We start from the raw sequence: 19869 nt of genomic DNA, 5'->3' as shown, positions 1-19869 counted from the left end.
ATTTTTTATAAATTCAATATAATTTTTAATAATTATTTTTTATTTTAACAATTATTATCATAATTAAGTATTTTTATTTATACATATTTTTAACTCTATCTAATTATTATATATGATACTTTTATATAATATTTTATATAATTATAATTTCTATTCTAATATTTGTCGTTTAAGAAAAATATGTATTTTTTTCATTAAATATTTATACTATATTTTTTATTGTAATTTTACTTTTTCATAAAAAATTATTTAGTTAATATTTAAAACACTACGATAAGTACATTAATATTCATATCTGTCGAGTAGGACGGAAAAAAAATTCTACTTCTTAAGACGAAATAGTTAAATTTAAAGTAATTTAATCTATTTTTTTATCCTTGCATACTAATTTTATATCTTTATTAGTAATATATAAAAAATATTTAATATACACAGTTTCTTTTTTTTATAATTATACTGAAATTATTATCTTTTTATATAAAATAAATAATTACTGACAGGTAAACATGAGTATGTGTATTTTCGTTATTATATAAGATAATAAAGGCTATATCACTTTGATTTTCGAAATATTTGGTTGCAGAGAAAATGTGAATTGACTGCATAAATAAACAATATTTGAATTGTTTTAGATTAATATTTGTGGATTGTATGAAATTAATATGAAAAAACAAAACTATTGTTTTTAGTATTTTTGAGATTTTAAAATGGTGAAAGTAAGATTTTAAAATTCAAATGTAACGTCTCGTTTGACTTTGCTCACACTGAAATGATGAGAAGTTTTAATAATCTATCTTTCAGAATAAAATAGCTTTTTATTCTTCTTAAATTATCTAATATTCTATTTTAGTTTTTTAAATACGTTATTTAAACTATTTCTTTTATCAGAAATATACATTTAAAAGTTAAAGGAATAAAAAAAATCAAAACTAAACTTATAAAATGTTAAAAATATTAAGAGATGTCTTTTCTATTTTAAAATACAAAATATGACTCAATAAATTGATCATTATATAATCTCACGATAAATTCCCTAGAAAGCATATTTACAAGGAAAAGAAAAATAAAAGGGATACAGTACCTCTTAAAATATGATAAAAGAAATAAATTTAAATTAATAAATATAGTTATGACTCATTTCCAAAATAACTTTATCACATTTTCATTAAAACATGTTAAAACTAACAATAAATAATTGATTGGAGCAATGTTGTTTCACATGTTTAGTTTAATTTTTATAACATCACATTATCATAAAAAAAAGTGTTCTTTTAATGTTTTTAATTAACTGTCTCTCAAAATGATTTTATAATTTTCTAAATTAAAACGACTTTTTACTCAAAAAAAAAAAAGTAGTATCACTTTTATTAAATTGTTTAATGTGATTAAAAAATTAAAATTTTAATAAAATTATCGGTTTACTCCAGTATTTCCATAAAAAAAAATCTCATTCAAATTTTTGAGAAATATTTTTTAAATTGTTTACTATTAATGTTGCAAAAGAAGAAGATGCACTGCAACAACAATGGCTTTAATTTGTAACACATTAATATCCTTTTAACATCTTTCAAAGCAATTCAATTATTTTCCTACACGATTTTATTACTGCCATAAATATACAATAATTAGATTAAGAAGCAAACTATTTATCTCTTAACACAGTCATTTCTGAAAATAACTTGTGTAAACAAAGTTAATTTGTGATGTTAATACTTAATTAATCAAATTTTATAAGTGATATTTTCTTGTTCTTCACTCTTTGACAATTTGTGTACAATTTGACTACTAATAAAATATGGTTTTGGTAGGTATAAATTTGAATGAGATAGAGTTTGGTTTTGACCTCTATTAATGGCCATTGAAAAAAATCTTTGAAATCTAAATTGCAAGTTGTTTGCATGAATTTTAATTTCCCACAAAGAATCTTATGTTGTTTTGAATTCTTTGTTTTGTTTTGTCAAAATAATTGCTTATTCAAGTAACATGCATCATTGTATAATGTAATATTTAGATAATACTTTTTTATTCAAAATTAAAATAAAGATTAGTTGATAATAATACTCTTAATCACATGGGATTAGCTTATTGGGTTACTTGAAAGAAAGACTTAAATACTTTTTTCATCCTCATTTTCGTAATGTTTGTTGCGGATGATCCTCATCTTTACCAAATATTTAAAATGGTCCTTATTTTCACAAATTGTGTTTAATTTAATCTTTTTGTGTGACGCCATTTAAATTAGTAGCGGAACACTGTACAGGTGACACTCCCAAATCTTACAGGCTAGGAACATATGAACAATATGCGGATCATTGATATTTATTTTGTGTACCCAAGCAACCAACTCTAACACACTACAATTAAACGTAATACAAACAGTGTCACATGTACATAGTGCTCTGTTACTAATCTAAATGGCGTAAAAAAATGACTAAATTAAACACAAATTACAAAAATATTATTTTAAACATTCAGTAAAAATAAGAATCATCTAGAACAAACACTAACAAAATGAGAACATAAATGATATTTTAAGCCTTGAAAGAAAATACCTTTTTCTTCCTGTACTCCCTTGATTACTATATGCACCCCATAGTAGCAACAAAAAGACTAAAATACCCTCTCACTGTTGCATATAACCTCAGTAGTACGGATTGTTGTTACCTCCAAAACTACACTTTCATTATCATCGTCGTTGCACTCTTAAAAAGGGAAAAAATAAAAATTTATTCCAAAAAACTCGTTTCGAAATATGTTTTGGAAAACTTATTTCAAAATTTTATTCCAGAAATTTAAAAAATTATATTTCAGAAAACTCATTTTAAGATATATTTCATGAGTTTCGAAAAAATCATTCTAATAGTTTTATTCCAAAAATCCTATCCTATTTTAAAAATCATATCCTAAAAATTTTCTAAAACAAGTAATTTTGGAAGTGATGTTTATATGGAATAAAATTATCATTTAAAAAATTATAGAAATACAAGAAAAATCATATGAATACAAGAATAAAAGGTGTAGAAAACAATCATAGTGCTATTATTCAAGCAAATATTTTAAATTTAAATGTTATGTATAATCCATGGACCAAATCACATTAATTATATATGTACCATTGTGTCATAACAAATTGGAAGAAAAAACAATAACATTTTAGGTAAGAAAGCTATGTTTCAAAACATCACATGCCTTTAACACAAACATGGTCCAAAGAAATAACCAACATAACCCAAACAACAATTTGTTATGCATAATTGTGTCATTAAATTTTGAAAGAAAAAAACAAAACTTTTTAGGTAAGGAAGCAATGTCTTTAACACAAATACAATTGGGTCAATAAAAGCAATTGTTTTGCTTTATTTTTGTACTTTATTTTCATAATTTCCTTTCCCACCTCTCATTGATAGAATAATACACATAACTTTTTAAAATCTTTTCTTTTCTAAAAACTTCTTTAAGAAAGTGTTAGAAACTTTTAAATTTCATTTTTTAAAAATATTTTAAATTACTCATTCTGAAATTTGGCCTATTCGGGGAACTTGTATCTTACAATGATAATAATTTGGTTGGTTCAATAGTAAAGAGTTTGATATTTTTTTTGACTATGTATTGAAAAGTAATATTTCTAGTGATCTCAATTTACAAAATAAAGTTTTATGAAAAAAAAAATGATTAGAAGTTTTTAATTTGATGTCTTTGAGAACTTTTTTAATATATTTTAGGTTTAATTATGTTTTGTGTCATGATCAATTTAAGAATTTTCAATTGAGTCTCTAATAAATTTTTATGATTTATTAAATCCTTAAAATTTTAAAATACTTTTCAATTGAGCCTCAAATAATATTTTGTCACCCCTTGAATGTTGTCACGTAACGATATTGTGTTATAAAAGACTGTGATAATGAGATATTTTCCAAATATTTAATGTATTAAAAAAATGTTTTTAAATTTAATTAAAAATATAAAATAAAAATATGAAAATATAAAATATGTAATTATAAAACGATGAAATACAAAATTATAAAAAAAAATTAAAAAATATAAAATTACAAATTTTTAAAAATTACAAAAATAATAAAAATATATAATTTCACAATTAAGAAATTTAAAATATATAATTATAAAACTATAAAAGTATAAAATTATAAAATTATGAAATTATGAAAATACAAAATATGAAATTGTAAAGTTATCAAATTGTAAATTTTTTAATTTTGATTTTTTGTAATTTTATAGTTACATATTTAATATTTTATAATTTATATTTTTTATTTTGTAATTTATAATTTTAATTAAAGTTAAAAACAATTTTTTTTAATACATTAAATATTCGGGAGAGATCTTTTATGTGACGATATTTAAGGAGGGTGACCGTACAAGATAACTCTTATATCACAAAATTAATATAAACATTTAATTGCGGGAACTCTATTCAAAATTTTTAAAATATCAAGGATTCAATAGATCACAAAATTTGTTAAGGACATAATTGAAAATTTTCAAATTTATGAAGGAGTCAAAACATAATTTAAGCCTATATTTTAATTATTCCAAAAATATTATTATACATACACAGCCTACATCCATATCTTGTCCAAGAAGGAACTCTTAAATCTCTAATTAAAACTCGACAATTTTAGCTAATGAATGAACATATATTACATGCATTCATTGCGGTCTTAAATATTAAAGAAAATGCTTTCGTTTTCTTCGAATAAAAGAAAAGAAAATAATAAACAAGTGAAATACAGATACAAGAGCTCATGATAATTATGATTTGATATCATTACATAAATCGTAAACATAATAATTAGTTTTACGAATCCCATTTATTCATAATTTATTTTATTTTTTCAATCAATTTTATTTTCATTATAAATAATAAATTTAATTTAATTTTATTATAATTCTCATATCACTTGCACTACAATTTATATCACATTTTATTGTAGAGCCAAATTAACAAACATATATTTTTATCAATTAAAATATTTTTTTAATCTATCACTTATCACATCATTCACGATCTTTAACAATTTTTTCATTCAAATTCACTCATTCATCCATTAAAATCCACTAATCCAAACAATCCTATAAGCATTTTTTTATTCCCTCAAATTCACCCATTTATTCTCACTCAATTTTTCTCTACAATCCAAACAGCATCTAAATTTGGAAACATAAAAACTTATTTTATTGATTATTATAATTTGTAAATATTAATTTAAAAATAAAATAAAATTCTAAACACAGTTTAGTTTTTTTTTTTTTTGGAACAGACATGGTTTAGTTAAGAATTTGGTTCTGCAATACAACTATTGTAAACTTTTTTAATATTAAATTAGACAGCAATAGTCTTTTAACTATTTTTTTTAATTTCCACTTTAAAAAGGTAAAAGACGAAACCAAACACAAAAAATTATAAAGAAACGTAAGAACAAAAAAAAAAAAGGAAAATTTGTTTCAAAATATTATAACTTCTAAAAACTTCATCCCTGCAAATGCAACCATACACGGCTTAACAGTAACACAATCCATATCTGCTAAGAACAACACTGTACGATAAAGAATGAACTAGGATTAGGGATTTGTCACTGCAGAGCGTTTCAGAGAACGTCCCAATTCTCAAAATTTCTTCTTTTCAGATGAAAAATTGATTTGTTTTAACAAAATCTGTTCTTGGTTCTGTGGGTATCTGAAACCAAACCCAAGATGAACCTTTTACTCCCTCAACACCACAACCTTTCATTCTCCCAATGCCCCCTTTTCCACAACCCCATCAAAACCCTCCAATTTGTTCCCAATCCTCCCGCACGTGTGAGCACCGTAATCCGCATGGGTGGGGGTCCCCGCACGTACCCGGGTGGCGTGTCGAAGTGGGTGTGGAAGCGGATGCAGGCGAAGAAGGCGAAGCAGCTACTGAAGGCGCGTCTGTCCAGGGAGCGGCAGATATACGAGATGAGGAAGCGGGCGGAGCTGAAGGCGGCGGTGTCGGAGCTGGAGCGGCCGTGGGAGGTGGTGGAGAGGGCGGCGGCGGCGCCCAATCTGTTCTCTGTTGGGGCTGATGAGCAGGTGAAGGTTCTTGCCGACAGGTTTCAGAGGCCTGGTGGGTTTGATATGTGGAGTGAGAAGGATGGGCCTGTGTTGTTTGAGACCCCTGATGAGTTGCCATCTGCTAGATTTTTCCCCAAAGGAGTGGTGCACAGTGTGAAGCCCTATAGGAGGGTTGATGGGTATGGGCTGGTGAAGGAGGGGTATGATGAGGAAGAAGGTTTGGTAAAGGGGAATGCTTTTGATGATAATTTGAGTGAGAAGGAAAATGGGGGAAAGAAGATTGAGTTTAGTGGAAAGTTGAGTGAAAAGGGGAAGAAATTTGAATTTGGTGCAGGTTGGAGTGAAAAGGGAAATGGGAATGGAAAAGGGGTTTTGTTGGAGGATGTTGATGGAGAATTTTCATCTTTTGATGTGAATTATGGGAGAAATGGAGTTGAGGGTGAGGGTGAAGGTGATGTTGGTTTGAGAAGGAATGGGAATGGGAATAGGAGGAGGTTTTTGTCTGATAATGTTGGTAGAAATGGAGTGCAGTCTCATGGGAGGAATGGAGTGGAGGGTGATGGTAGATTGAGAAGAAATGGAAATGGAAGGAGGGTTTTGTCTGATGATGTTGGTAGGTCTAACAATGGAGGGCGATCTTCTCGTTTGAATTATGAGAGGAATGCAAATGGAAGGTTTGATGGTGGAGAGCATTCTCCTCCCTCTTCAAATTTTGGGAGGAATGAAACAAGTTTTGATGGCAGGTTAAGGAGGAGGGGGAATGGAAGGAGGGTTTTCTCCAAGGATGTTGTTGATGGATCTAATGAGTTGCATTCAGGAGGAGTTGGTTCTGTCAGGAAACAGAGAGGGGGCAATTCCATTAGAGGCAGAAGTGGAGGAAAGTTTGCTAACAGGACTTTAGAGTATGCTTCACCAAGAGGAAGAGGAAGAGGTAGAGGTGCAAGTTCTGAAGTTTATGATATGGGTTTGCAACAAGATGGGAGTTATGGGTTCCAGCAGAAGCATGAGGAACTTGACTCTACAAGTTGTTAGAGCCATGGATTCTTAATCTAATCATTCTAGGGGTTCAACAAGTTTTGCTACCAATTACTGATGATTTGTCTAAAAGGGTGCATGTCATGTCCTTTTGGAAGTCCTTTCCTAGTGAACTGAAGTGTATGTCTGATCTGCTCATGTGGAAATTGAATATTGGACCACTCAAATGTCATTGTGTGAAAGTATATCTTGTATATATATATTTCATTTGAATATCAAAAGATAACATTGAATTTCTAGTCAAAGTCTTTTACTTGTTTTCTATTTATGTGTTAGCAGAGATGCATTTATATATTTGTTTGAGAGTGTTTACAACTCAGAGCACTTTGAGAGTGTTCAGAAACTCTCCAATGAAGTTTGCACTGGTTATATTACTGAATACAAAACTATATAGGAGTTTTGATGGTTTATGTTTAGATCGAAACCAAGTAGCTGCACATGGATGCCACGCAGTAGTAATTTCTTGCTGTCAAATTTACTGAACTGTTATAAAGTAGAGATTGAAAACATGTAATATGTTTCTGTTGCATTCATTATTCACCCCACAACTAAACTCATGACCTTACTCAGAATTACATATTTAACACAATGGTGACTTCATCACTTCCACCTTTTCCAACCATGTTTAAACTTGCCAAATCCAAACCTTCCATGCTTCCAACGTTTGCCAAATTTCCCATGCTTGAACTTTCCATGGCCAAAGTAACCACCATGTCCATAATGATGATGATGTCCATGAGCCAAATGGTGAGCACCATAAGCAACAGCAGCCGCAGCAGCACCCCCTGCTAACAATCCTCCCATGCCTCCCATTCCAGCTCCACGCCCTACATATCAGAAACCATATCAGAACTATTTACCAACAATAACAATAAAAACGTTATCTCACTAAATAAGATACAATAGACTGTTATTGTTACCTATTTCAAACTGGTTAATTGATCAATACATTTTACTAGAAGAAAACAAACTAGTTAATTGGTCAATACATTCTACTTGAAGAAAACACAGCTAGTGAATTTAGCTTCATCTATTTGGGGTCAATTGTTGAGAATTTTATAGAGTTGAGACAAAAGCTAATATGTTTTCTAAGTTATAAAATTGGTAAACTGTGAATAAATAGTGAACAGCGATTAAAATATGTTCAAAACAGGGAATTATGAAAGTCAAAACTCAGTTTTATATGTTGCTGAGTATCAACCTTCTTGAAGCATGTTGAGCTTTTACTTAACAATTTTATGTACATAAGATCTCCTCCAATACTTCATCAGTCTCTTAGTGAAGTATGAGTAGGATACTATTTGTTAAACTTTGCTATACCATGTTATCCAAGATTGACTCCTAAATTCCTTTTACATCCCTTACGATAATTTGTAGTAATATATCACAATATGCATGCAGACTGGTCTCTATTCAAAATCATATTTGTGATAGTTTTTTTGTTCTGCAAAGTGTATGCATTCCCATTTTTGTGATATTGTTTTATTAGCATCACTAATTCGTTAAGGTGTGATGCTAGCAGTGTTACATAGGTATTTCAGTAAGGAGGTAGCCTAATTGGAGATGCAGTTTTGGTGATATTGTTTTGATGCAGATATTATGATAGATGTAGTTTTTGGACGCGAATCCAAACATCTTCTTACTAGACATTTTGAATTAGGTTCACAATCAAATAATGTCTTTTTTTCCTCACAGTGTTCAACTAAGTTTATAATCCCACAAGTTCAACTAAGTGAACAACGTTCTACGGCAGTTCTTCCTCAAAGAACTTGCAGTCGCACATGTATATTACTGTAAAAACGACTCCAAGTCCCACATCGAGATATTCAGCATATTACTAAAGAGCATTGAGTATAAAATAAGTACTTGTGGCATTGGAAAACATACTTACCTGGATGGGGTCAATGAGTGATCAACAAGGCTCATGGCCTAGAACTGTGACCTTCATTGCACTTAGAAGGGGTGCTGTTCTAAGGTCTGTCCAAGTGACAGAGCCTACGTCATAATTTGTGGCAGAGGGGGCCTGCGTTCGCGCGGCCTCTACAATCCTCAGTTCAAAATTATTTTCTAACCAACATGTTTCATCTTATATAATGCCATCATTTTCTAAGTTAAAAAAATACTTTTAACTGATACTATATTGTTGTTCTCAGTATATGTTCTTACTTTCTAATGAAGTTCTCTTTTATATGTTGTTTACTAAACCTGAGTATGATATATGAAATTTTATACAGTGAATTTAAACAGGTTTATGTGAAAGTAAATTCTTAAGTATCATTGTTGAATTGTACCTGCAGAATATGGAGTCATAGCTTGTGGATAACCATGTGGAGCAGGGTAAGCTGGTGGATACCCTGAATGAGGATAAGCATTAGGTGGATACCCTCCAGGAGGTGGATATGCTGGTGGTGGTGGTGGTGGATATGCTGGTGGATATTCTGAAGGGTAGTGACCTGGATGAGGATACCCTCCAATTGGTGGTGGATAAGCTTGTGAAGGGTAGGCTGTTGGAGGGTACCCTCCAGGAGGAGGGTAACCTGGTGCTGGATACCCAGTTGGCGGAGGGTAGGGAGGTGCACTTGGATACCCTATATGTGGAAATATACCTCTCTCTCTTGACTCATCATCTTCATCTTTTCTATTGTTCATGTTGATTCAGCCTACAACCAAAAGAAAGAAAAAGAATCTCAATTTATTTTGCTCATGATGATCAATGAAGAACAGTTTTACTTTTACATCTAAAATCACAAACCAGTTATAATTTCCAGAAACAAGTTCATAAATAAGATATTAAAAAGGAGTTTGTTTACACCAATCTTTCCAGTGTTGGAATGAAGTTATTTATTCCTTAATCTTCGCATGATTCAGTAGATCCATACAAAAAATTAGTACTGATTTTTTGTACAGTGTCCTTGCAGAACCAAAAATGATTCAGGATAAGTTCATCAAACAGGAGCAAGGAAAAGATTATAGAACCAAGATCAATGACATAACTTTATTCTCTTTTGAAACAAGCACTATCAATATCTAGCAATCCCTCAATGGATAATCAAGAACAGGGTTCATCAAAGCATTCAGAATCTTTCAGAGTTTGATCAAACCCATGTTTCTTTCATCACGAACATGCCAAAGATAAACGAGAATCTGAGAAGAACCAAAAACAGGAACACAAGCACTAAAATTGGCACAATCCATTAACCATGAAGAACCCTGTTGATCACGTAATACAAAATTTACCAAAGAAAAGAAGAAGAAGAATCATGACATGTCAATCAAACCAGACTGAAAACAGAATCCATTTCCACACAGAATATTAGGCACAGAAACAATGGAAAAGAAGAATATCATTGTTGCTTCATGCTTACTCAAAGGGAATTTGTGAGTGCTTTCTCCAAAATCTTCTAAAGTTGATGAAAGAATATAATTGCCTCCAAAAGAATAAGAATGAAAAAATTGAAACTTTACCTGTTCTTATACCTATCATTCTCTTCATTTTGAGGAGCACATGTGTATTTACGCGTTTACGTTTTCTTGAAAACTGTTACAAAAACAATTTACAGGAAAAAGAGCATGAAATAGTTTAATGATTTTTTATTTTAAATTGTGTGTACTCAATTTATCATCATTAAAATAGTTGTTTAACAATTAAATTAATTTTGTATGATATTTTGAATGTAATTATAAACTTTATAAACATATATTTACACCAGTTATAATTTTTGTTGCTCATGAATAAAATAAGGTGAAACCAAAAACTCTGTTGTTCTGTTGTTAATGTTCGTAGAATTCCGCTGTCCTTTTCCTTTCATTCGTCAATGTTGGTGTGATGTTAGGTATGCAGTTACATTAATTTTAGTAATTGCCAATAAAGTTTTATAGTTTAAAAAAAGAGAAAAAAGAAAGGATAAATAATTACTTGCAGACAATCAAGCTTCTTTCACTGTAAAATCTTTATTTTATTTTAATTATTTTTTAAGATACTAATATATTGTTGATTTGAGTGAAACAAAAATAAATTATTCAAACGAGATTTCTAAGAATACCCTCCTCTCATAAGAAATGTATGAAAAAAAAAATATTATCCTTTACACAGCTTTGAATTTTAGTTGAAAACAGTATTGTTGTGGCTAAAATATTCCTTAATGAACCTCACCTAAAACTATGCCTACCATTTTACCAACCCTACCTTATAAATTGCATGGAAAACTATTTGTATATTTTTTTATTGTATTTGAAACTAAAAGACAGTTTTTTTTTTCCTGTTTGAGGCCTTTGTATCAGAAAATCACATGAAATCATGAATAATCCAAGTTGAGTTTTGTATGTAAGGGAAAAAGTTTGTGCTTTTCTTTCCACAAAATTACTTTTCAATTGTACTTGATCATACAAAAATACACTTCAAATACATAATACACAAACCCTAACCTTAACCAATTAGGTATGATATGTTCAACATGAGAACTTCATTGGTAAGCATTCTAGGAAGATGTGAGGTTTTTAACTGTAGTTGAACATGTAAAAGAACTTGGATTCTGCAGACACAAAAAAAGACCAAGCATCATGTTAAGATTTGATGTGTCATGAGTGTTCCTTTCCATTTATGTCTGACATGGACAAGGTTATCCTTTTGCTTCATACTAGGAGAGCAAATCAACAAAGTAGTTAATCTTGAGAACTCATCTTTCATATCTGTTTCTGGTACAATCTTCTAAAGATTTTTGCACCTTCAAGTTCTGCATGAATCTCTCTCTCAGTCCTTATTCCCATGGGGTTGCTTAACAACCACCCTTCACTGTCACACAACATAGCTGGGTTGGAAACATCTATGTGTTTCAGTGCTTCAACTTCATCAAACTGATTTCTCATGTCAAGTGCCACTTGAAGCACATCAGACTGTACAAAAACCTGTCATAACACAGTAACAAACGAGAATTCAGTCAAAAGCTCCAGAATAACTGTTAATGTTAGTACAAGAAATGTTCAGAACCAAAACATGAATCTGATAACAAAATGAAATAAAAACCGCAACATTTCTGTAAGTGTCCGAAACAAAATAAATGTGTATACAAATTGAGTCAGAACTAGAGTATATGATTGTTTCAGGAATTTGGGCTCTCTGCTGGTTTTTGTGTTGTTCTTATAGTGTGTTTTCAAAATATATTGATGGACAATGATTTTGATGTTTTAAAATATATTAAAAGAATTTTAATATACCAATATCAGTGTATTTTTAATGCTCAACAAAAAACAGTATCAAAAAGTTCAACATAGAATCTGGACTCTTGTTTTAGTATATCAGTTACTTCCACAATCTTTATGACGGTGACTATCAGAAACAATATAAAAGCACAAGGGAGGGAAAGTGTATGTGAGGAAATTTTGTTTTACTCATTACCTCTTACAATGTGTAAGAAATACCATTCCATGCATTATTACCCCATTAAGGTAATAAACACTATTTACAAACTCTCAAGCGTATTGCTGATAATTGTCTTCTAATTGGAAGATTAATATACATCACAAGTCAACTAATGTGTTAAGTATTTGCACAGACTTATATTTCACGAAACCTAAGCTTTTTCATTATTAGTTCCTCTAAAAATCATTAGACGAACTTACATATCCCAACATTTAAACAAATGCTCATAGCATGGTTCATCTTCGGTCTTTATTTATGGAGCAAGCTCTTGTACAACCAATGTAAAAAACATGTAACTTGTAGAAATTAAAATAAGACAGTATAGTACAACAAGGAAATCTCACAGAATAATATTTAACAAAATTTTAGATGAACATGCATGAGTTTTTGCAATGATGCAGAAATATACCTGTCCCCCTGGCATTAAATTGTCCACTATAGCACCGACCAAAGGCTTCTGGAGAACTCTTCTTTTATGATGTCTTTTCTTGAAATGTGGGTCTGGACACTGCATGTGTAGGGTGAAATCACTTAACCACAAATGATAGGCACTTTTTTATGTAAAATCCTTTAGTAATAACAATGTAGCCAACAAGCCCTTAGCTCAGTGACACCCTTTTCTTGCATTGCAATGCTATATAGAAGACAACTCACCAGAATTGAGACTAAGAACAAGGGCCCAGGATATGATTCTACCAACTGCTTGAAAGAAATTGTGGCATTTGCAAACAAGAAATGTCTGGCATTTTAGTGTAACAACATTCATTACTCCAGCATTGAAAAAGAAAAACATATATAGAGTTTTAGGATAGTATCATAGTACATGTTATTGAGAGCCAGATCCTTTGCCCATGTCTCAGCGCGTTTGACTATCTGCACAAGGAAGTGTTAAATTTTCAGACAAGATTCCCCTATATTCAAAGCTTAATGTGCTCAAAAGATAAGAAATAAAAACTGATTGAAAGAAGCAATTATCTAGGGCATTTGAAACCAAAAGTGACAGAAAGAAAATGGTTCCATACCCTTTCCCGGATTTCCAAACCCAAAAAGTTTCTCTTTTTAGGAGTTCTTTTGGCCAACCACATTAGAAACCTGCCACTGCCTGACATGGTTTACAAATTACAACATCAGATATGCTGGAATAGGTAGTATACTTAGGTTACTGAAATGATTCACTGATCCTAGTCCAAGAGATACTTCTTAATGGCATTTTGATGTCAAGGGTAAAAATTAATGAAAATGATTGTTGTATCAATATGAGCAAGATATTTTGATTCAACAAAACCAAAAGGCAACTGCAACCTCGGTATTATATCATGTAAGAAACTAGTTCCATCATTATTAACTTCCACATACATGATCTGTACCAGTCCATAACAGACACACAAAATGCATCAAATAAATTTATCATTGAAATTCAGGTTACCACATCCAATGTCCACCATGAGTGGCAACATTGGGTCTGCAAAGACCTGGTTCCAGTCTGGTACTTGTGCAGGAACCTATAAAGAAAAAGAGCCACCTTCAGTGGAAAGAAAAAGACTACTTCAATGCATGATGAATGATTCATTGAACCAATAGTCTAACTCTATGTCACAGAAGCTATTTATGTCTTGTTTCTGAATCTGCCTCTGGATCTCCACAACAATGCATCTCAAGTTTAATTTTGATACACTATCAATGCATCACAAATCCTTGTAAATATGAATTTTAAAGTAATTATTACAGATGTCAGCAATCTTATCATAATCATAGAGTAAAAGACCTTTACATTGGCAGCATTCTATTCACATTCTGAATTCCTATACCTCTTTGTATAACAACTTGAATAAACGAGGCAAACAATGAATAAATTGAAAGCAAATGTTGTGACAAAAGTTACACTTTAAGTGAAACATACTTTTCTTATCATGCTCTACATCAGTTGGACTTCAATGGAAAACATGGAACTTTGTGAGTCTCATTTCTTATTTAACAAGTCTCCTTCCTAGTTTTATTATTTCCAAAAAATTTTAACCCATAACACAATATGTGTGTTGAAGATTGTGCCACTTGCACTCCTATTTATCTATATACGTAATATCATAGATTCCTACACAACTTCTTTCAAAAGTTAATAATAATAAAACATAAACATAGCTAAAATAATTGAATGGAGAGATTGAATTTATAAAGTAACACATTACAGAGAAAGAAGCACTTAGAGGATTAACATGTTGCCTGATCCTGAGGTGACCCAGATCCTGAAATTGGATACACAACATAACATGGTTAAATAAATAAACAGCAAATCCAAAAGTAAAAAGCTAACACACACACACACACACAAACAAACACATAAATATGCATCACACAGATTAATATTATTTTTAAACCACCATTATAGTCCCTAGAACTGTCTAATAAAATTCAAAATAATTCTCACAAAGTACAATTCGTCAATCAGATTGGACTAAAATTGAAGACATAAAATGATAGCAATAGCATATACTTAGGAACAAAAATGTCAACAAGAGATTAAGTTTAGTGACTGAAATGAAAGAGTGGAAATTTCAGTAACTTAGTTAAATTTTCTTACTTTCGAGGACTAAGGGTGCTTTAACAGCACTACAATTCTCTGTTTTCACTTTTGAATTACAACTATGTCAATTTGTTTCTTGTTCTCAAATATTCCAATGTGAAACAAAATCATGGGTTATTGATTGAGAGGGAAAATCACACTGAACCATTAAGTAGACGAATCAAAATAACAGTGTCCCAGAAAAATGTGTATATGGTTTATATAATGAGGAATACAAAAAGGGTTACCAAGTTGTAAGAGAGATTGAGGTCAGCATATTCCAATGCCACCATTTCTGAGCTTCTTTGATGTGCCTGTTGGAGTGTGGATTGAGCTGAAGAGGACACGTGGCAGCTGGAGGAGAAAGAGAGAGAAGAAGGAGGAGGAGGAGAAGAAACGAGAAAGGGTGAAAGACGTAGCATTAGTTGCGAAGAACTCTGTAATTGCAACAACAAACGAGAGGAGGAAGAAGAAGAAGAATAAGCCATTAACGTTGTTGTTGGTATTGTTGTTTATTCTTCTTTCACTTGTTCTGTTTTATTTACCCCTGTTCGATTTTAGTTGATTTAAGGTTTTGCTTAGTTTGTTTTGTTTTTTCTTTTCATCAACATGAAAATTGATTAATTACACAATTTCTTAAAATATTATTTCAATTAATTGAGTTCTTATTATTTTTTAATTAGATTAGAGGATTTACAAATAATTTTACATATATTCATATGTTAGCAAATATGATTTTTTTATTAATACAAGATATATTCTTGTTAATGTAAATAGTAAATAATTTTTATTATTTTTATTAAAAATATGTTAAATAACAAAAGTATCAAAGATTATTTTTCAATCATCATCTACGATAACTAAAGAATCATCTTTCATTACCATTAATATAGGTAATAAGAATATAATAACCCTTTATTAAATTATTATTCATATTTTTCAATCAATATAAAAAATATATATCATGTTAATTTTAAAGCATCACTTTTTTTTAACATGTGAAAACAAATACAAAAAATAACAAAATAATATATAATCATGTGATCTAAAAAGTAATTTTTTTAAGTATTTTATAAAATAAATTTAAACCTTGGTAGTGGGTTAATTTTTTAGTTCACTCAACTGCACTAATATATATAAAAAAGTAATTACTATAATTTAAAAACAGAAATACATTGTTTAAATAAGAACTAAGTTTTTACACAATTTTAACCTTAAAAAATAGTATAAATGATTTTTTTTTTTTTATCTTAGTTGCTTTGGAAATAATAAAATTGAAAATAACTTGAGGGAAGATCGGAGAAGAACTGAGTTGGTTTGGTGCTGGAAAGAGCAAGAGAAACAAGGCATGGCGGTTAGGCAAAAAGCAGTATCTGCACTTCCAACCCTTTTACGAACTCTTCGCAAAGAACCATTAAAGCCTCACAGCCATGTCAACGCGTTACCCTCTCTTCGACGCGCTTTCTCTTTGTACGATCAGATCAATCTCATCGATCAAGTCCCCGAGGACCAGCTCCGATTTCAAGGGTTGGTACCAATCCATCTTCCCCTTTTGTTTTTTGTTCATGTAAAGCTTTAAATTTTAGTTTTTTTCATGTGGGGTTTGAGGAAGAGAGTTGAATGTAAAATGGGTTTTCTGCAATTGTCTCAAATAACATGGTGACACGATGTATAACTTGATGCAGGGAGTGAACTTGATTGAAATATTTTGTTCCTTGTTTTTCATTTGTTGAAATGGGGTGTTTTAAATTTTAGTTTTTTTTTTTTTTAAATTTACGGTACGAGGAAGACTATTGAATGTGAAATGGGTTTTCCTGAATTGTCTCAAGTAACTGGACTTAGGGACTTAACTTGGTTGTAATCTCTGTTAATTTTTTCCTCATTCTGGCATGGGTGTTTAAAATTTTGAGTTTTTAATATGGGGTTCGAGAAAAAAAGGTGAAAGGGAAATGGGTTTTGTAGAATTTTCTCAAATATAGTGACATGATATGTAATTTGATGCATGGACTTATCTTGGTTGCAATTTCTCTGTTCCTTTCTTCCTTTCTGGGTTTTTTTTTCTTATCATTCTGAAAGTAGGGTGTTTTAAATTTTCATTTTTTCAGTATTGGGTTCAAGTTATAGACTTAATTTATTATTTTTGTTTATTTCAATTTGTTTAGGTATAATGATACGGGGTTTACTGTAAATGGGGTTGAGTATGAAGGAAGCTTGCTTTGTGTTGGAAATTTACTCATGTCTTGGAAACCGAAGAAGTTTTCAGAGATCACTGCTGATAGGTTTGTTTGTTCTATGCTCCTTGTCTCTTCTTCCTATTCTTTGTTAGCAACATTTTTATTCAAATAAGCATTCTTGCATTCTCATGTTCCTCTTAACCTCTATTTATGCATGAAGCTGTTGTATTTTATCTTTTCTTGTACAGTTAGTGTTTATCCTGAAATTGATCCTTTACTCTAAAAGTTGAAGAAGAATGGATTATAACATTCTAGTTTCATCTCTGTTTGTTTAGGGGAAAATGCATTATGTTATCTTGCTCTAATATGGTAACTTGTCTCTTCTTGCAGCTTATCACTCTTCCAAATTATTCGTCCTATTCCAGGTTGAATTTTTTAGTTTTGACATTCATTTTGTTTTTGCTTTACATTCTGTTTCCCCCAAATTTTGGTGAAGCTCTACTTTTGATTTTGCATTTCCTTTTTGAGATTAGGTAGGATACTTCATAATCTTTTATTCCCTGAATGAATAAATTAATGAATTCATGCTTAATATACATTGCCTTTTCTTAATATATTATTAATTGAAGGCTGTGATTGCCTATTTAATTGCTTTTGATCTATATTAACTGACTCTTGAAAAAATTATTTGGCAGAGATTTTGATTCTTGGATGTGGAAGGAACATTCAACATGTAGATCCTGAACTGAGACGGTTTATTCGATCCACTGGCATGAAATTGGAAGCTGTAGATTCGGTATCTATATATCTTATTGGAAAAACTCATTTCATTTTTTTCTTATCTATCTCTTTTAGAAGTTGTTTGACCAAACTGGTCCCAAGTATAAAACAATTCATAATTCAAACATGATGGTACAAATGATTAGTGAAAATTTTAATTTTGATCTATTATTTTGAAACCAATTTACATGATCATTCAACCATATGCTGTCATATCATTGAAAGAATTCTTTTGACTGCATACATGGCAATCCATAACTTGATGACTGCAAAAATCTTTATACTGAGTTAGTGCTATATTCTTTTGACTATTTACACAGAGAAATGCAGCATCAACTTACAACATACTGAATGAAGAAGGTAGAATTGTGGCTGCTGCACTTCTTCCACATGGAGTTTCTGCATGAAGCTTGGACCTGTTCACATCCATTCCATTAAGGATCTTAACCCAAATCTTTGAGACATGCTTTGATTTTCACGTTTAGAAAGTTTTGACATAGCAATAGCAGAATGTGAATCAAACTCAACTTAGTCCTTTGATGTCTGCTAAGGTTTTCAAGTGTAATAAGGAGAATTAAAATGTATAGAGTGCAGAAAATCCCTGCAAATTTGGACTCTAGTTACTTACTGGTTGTTTGCTATCTCACTTTCTCAGAAGAGTTGAAAGAAAATGGCTTGAATCAAACCCTAACTTTTCCTGTTCCAATCAACCCTTTATGGTTTGTTTGGATGAGATAAAAGAAAATGGAGAAGATCATATACTACTACTATGTGTGCTTGGAAGATCTACAAAAACTCTTTTTGCATAGAGCAATGATAGTTCTCCGTGAAAGTATTTGTTGCACAATCTATGTAATATTTGATCGTGACTGTTGAAACAAATTTTCTAATGATTGTGTTATCTTGGATAAACTTTGGTTTTACCCATTATTTTGGTTTGATTATCTTTTATTTGACAATATATGTTTTAAAAGTCAAGAGAGGATAATACAAAGCAATAATATATCATAGATTATAGATAATAATTTTTTACACGAGATATTATATCTGTACAGTGAAAGTGTCATGGATGATTGCTTTTTTTTTTTTTTTCTAGGGATGGTAATGCAATTCGTTTTACGTAACATTTGTTTTGTGGATTTGAAAATTGAAAATTGATCAGTGATTGATAAGAATTTTTATAACTTTATTTTATTTAATTAAATTAGTAGAAATAATAATTTTTATAATATTTTTTAAAAATAAGTAATATTTGTAATTTTGTAATGAGTTAAATATGCTTGTTGTTTATGAATTTTGATGTGAATTTTGATTTTGTCATTATTCAAAATTTTGATACTTCTAGGTCTTCAAATTTTAAAAATAAATAAATATAGTCTTTTTTTAACTAATTACATTAATTTTTTTATGTGTCAAATGCATTTTATACTAGTATTTTAGTTATTTACATTTTTGATATATTTTTACTTTAATGTCAGTTGAAAAATATGTTTAAGATGTTTATTGAAATAAGAATCAACTTTGAACTGAAATAAGAAACGAGACACGAATGAGGAAACTATTTTTAGATGGATTGGACCTCAATGAGTGAATTACTTTTAGATGGACAGAAAAAAAATAATCAAATGACTAAGTTGCCCATAAGAAACACATATGATGTGTGTGTTGTGTTGGTGTTACTGGATTTTAGAAATTTAAGTTATGCAAATTATGTGAGTTAATGCAGATCAATCCATTATCAGCCCGCGTTGATTAAGGATTATGCGGGATGAACTTAAGCAAGTAAGTGAATTAAAATACTCAGTTCATTTCACACTTTTTCTTATGAGATGACCAACGTGGTCCAT

At 30.4% G+C, this 19869-nt stretch overlaps 4 protein-coding genes and 1 non-coding gene across 8 annotated transcripts; 3 read left to right on the top strand and 2 right to left on the bottom strand.

Moving 5' to 3' along the window:
* Window positions 1-5475: 5475 nt before the first annotated feature.
* Window positions 5476-7328, top strand: LOC114166723 (probable DEAD-box ATP-dependent RNA helicase 48). The gene has a single exon (XM_028051503.1). The coding sequence runs from the start codon at window positions 5713-5715 to the stop codon at window positions 7084-7086; it is 1374 nt and encodes a 457-aa protein (XP_027907304.1). The 5' UTR covers window positions 5476-5712; the 3' UTR covers window positions 7087-7328.
* Window positions 7329-7540: 212 nt separating this feature from the next.
* LOC114166725 (glycine-rich protein A3-like) lies at window positions 7541-10633 on the bottom strand. Of its 4 annotated transcripts, none has more exons than XM_028051506.1 (3): window positions 10555-10633; window positions 9381-9749; window positions 7541-7916 (listed from the first exon to the last, which is right to left on the bottom strand). In XM_028051506.1, the coding sequence occupies exons 2-3, from the start codon at window positions 9736-9738 to the stop codon at window positions 7690-7692; spliced, it is 585 nt and encodes a 194-aa protein (XP_027907307.1). In that variant the 5' UTR covers window positions 9739-9749; window positions 10555-10633; the 3' UTR covers window positions 7541-7689. The 4 variants fall into 4 exon arrangements, with proteins under 4 accessions (XP_027907307.1, XP_027907305.1, XP_027907308.1 ...); XM_028051504.1 differs by having other exon boundaries at window positions 10455-10566; XM_028051507.1 differs by lacking the exon at window positions 10555-10633 and adding an exon at window positions 10327-10443.
* Window positions 8973-9133, top strand: LOC114167961. The gene has a single exon (XR_003600560.1). It is a non-coding gene; the product is annotated as a U1 spliceosomal RNA (small nuclear RNA).
* A 781-nt stretch (window positions 10634-11414) lies between the features above and the next one.
* LOC114166462 (tRNA (guanine-N(7)-)-methyltransferase) lies at window positions 11415-15603 on the bottom strand. The gene is made up of 8 exons (XM_028051198.1): window positions 15317-15603; window positions 14695-14751; window positions 13935-14010; window positions 13531-13610; window positions 13332-13381; window positions 13163-13247; window positions 12918-13016; window positions 11415-11994 (listed from the first exon to the last, which is right to left on the bottom strand). The coding sequence occupies exons 1-8, from the start codon at window positions 15554-15556 to the stop codon at window positions 11773-11775; spliced, it is 909 nt and encodes a 302-aa protein (XP_027906999.1). The 5' UTR covers window positions 15557-15603; the 3' UTR covers window positions 11415-11772.
* A 732-nt stretch (window positions 15604-16335) lies between these two features.
* Window positions 16336-18934, top strand: LOC114165972 (NADH dehydrogenase [ubiquinone] 1 alpha subcomplex assembly factor 3-like). Its single transcript, XM_028050620.1, has 5 exons — window positions 16336-16595; window positions 17231-17347; window positions 17633-17667; window positions 17938-18038; window positions 18343-18934. Exons 1-5 carry the CDS (start codon window positions 16417-16419, stop codon window positions 18427-18429), a joined length of 519 nt encoding a protein of 172 aa, XP_027906421.1. The 5' UTR covers window positions 16336-16416; the 3' UTR covers window positions 18430-18934.
* The last annotated feature ends 935 nt before the right edge of the window (window positions 18935-19869 follow it).

This window comes from Vigna unguiculata, chromosome 10 (genome assembly GCF_004118075.2).
Source record: "Vigna unguiculata cultivar IT97K-499-35 chromosome 10, ASM411807v1, whole genome shotgun sequence".
Taxonomy (NCBI): domain Eukaryota; kingdom Viridiplantae; phylum Streptophyta; class Magnoliopsida; order Fabales; family Fabaceae; genus Vigna; species Vigna unguiculata.
The sequence above is the reverse complement of the archived record's forward strand: the minus strand, read 5'-3'. Positions and strand labels throughout refer to the sequence as shown.

Bases quoted from the DNA above. Each gene is read 5' to 3' on its own strand.
- LOC114166723 (XM_028051503.1), top strand. From the start codon at position 5,713: ATGAACCTTTTACTCCCTCAACACCACAACCTTTCATTCTCCCAATGC.
- LOC114166725 (XM_028051506.1), bottom strand. From the start codon at position 9,738: ATGAACAATAGAAAAGATGAAGATGATGAGTCAAGAGAGAGAGGTATA. The intron at 7,917-9,380 runs GTACAATTCAAC...TCTGATATGTAG, and splicing joins TATGACTCCATATTCTGCAG to GGCGTGGAGCTGGAATGGGA.
- LOC114166462 (XM_028051198.1), bottom strand. From the start codon at position 15,556: ATGGCTTATTCTTCTTCTTCTTCCTCCTCTCGTTTGTTGTTGCAATTA. The intron at 14,011-14,694 runs GTAATGTGTTAC...TTTTCTTTATAG, and splicing joins CTCTAAGTGCTTCTTTCTCT to GTTCCTGCACAAGTACCAGA. The intron at 13,382-13,530 runs GTATGGAACCAT...TTCCTTGTGCAG, and splicing joins GTTTGGAAATCCGGGAAAGG to ATAGTCAAACGCGCTGAGAC.
- LOC114165972 (XM_028050620.1), top strand. From the start codon at position 16,417: ATGGCGGTTAGGCAAAAAGCAGTATCTGCACTTCCAACCCTTTTACGA. The intron at 17,348-17,632 runs GTTTGTTTGTTC...CTCTTCTTGCAG, and splicing joins TCAGAGATCACTGCTGATAG to CTTATCACTCTTCCAAATTA. The intron at 17,668-17,937 runs GTTGAATTTTTT...ATTATTTGGCAG, and splicing joins AATTATTCGTCCTATTCCAG to AGATTTTGATTCTTGGATGT.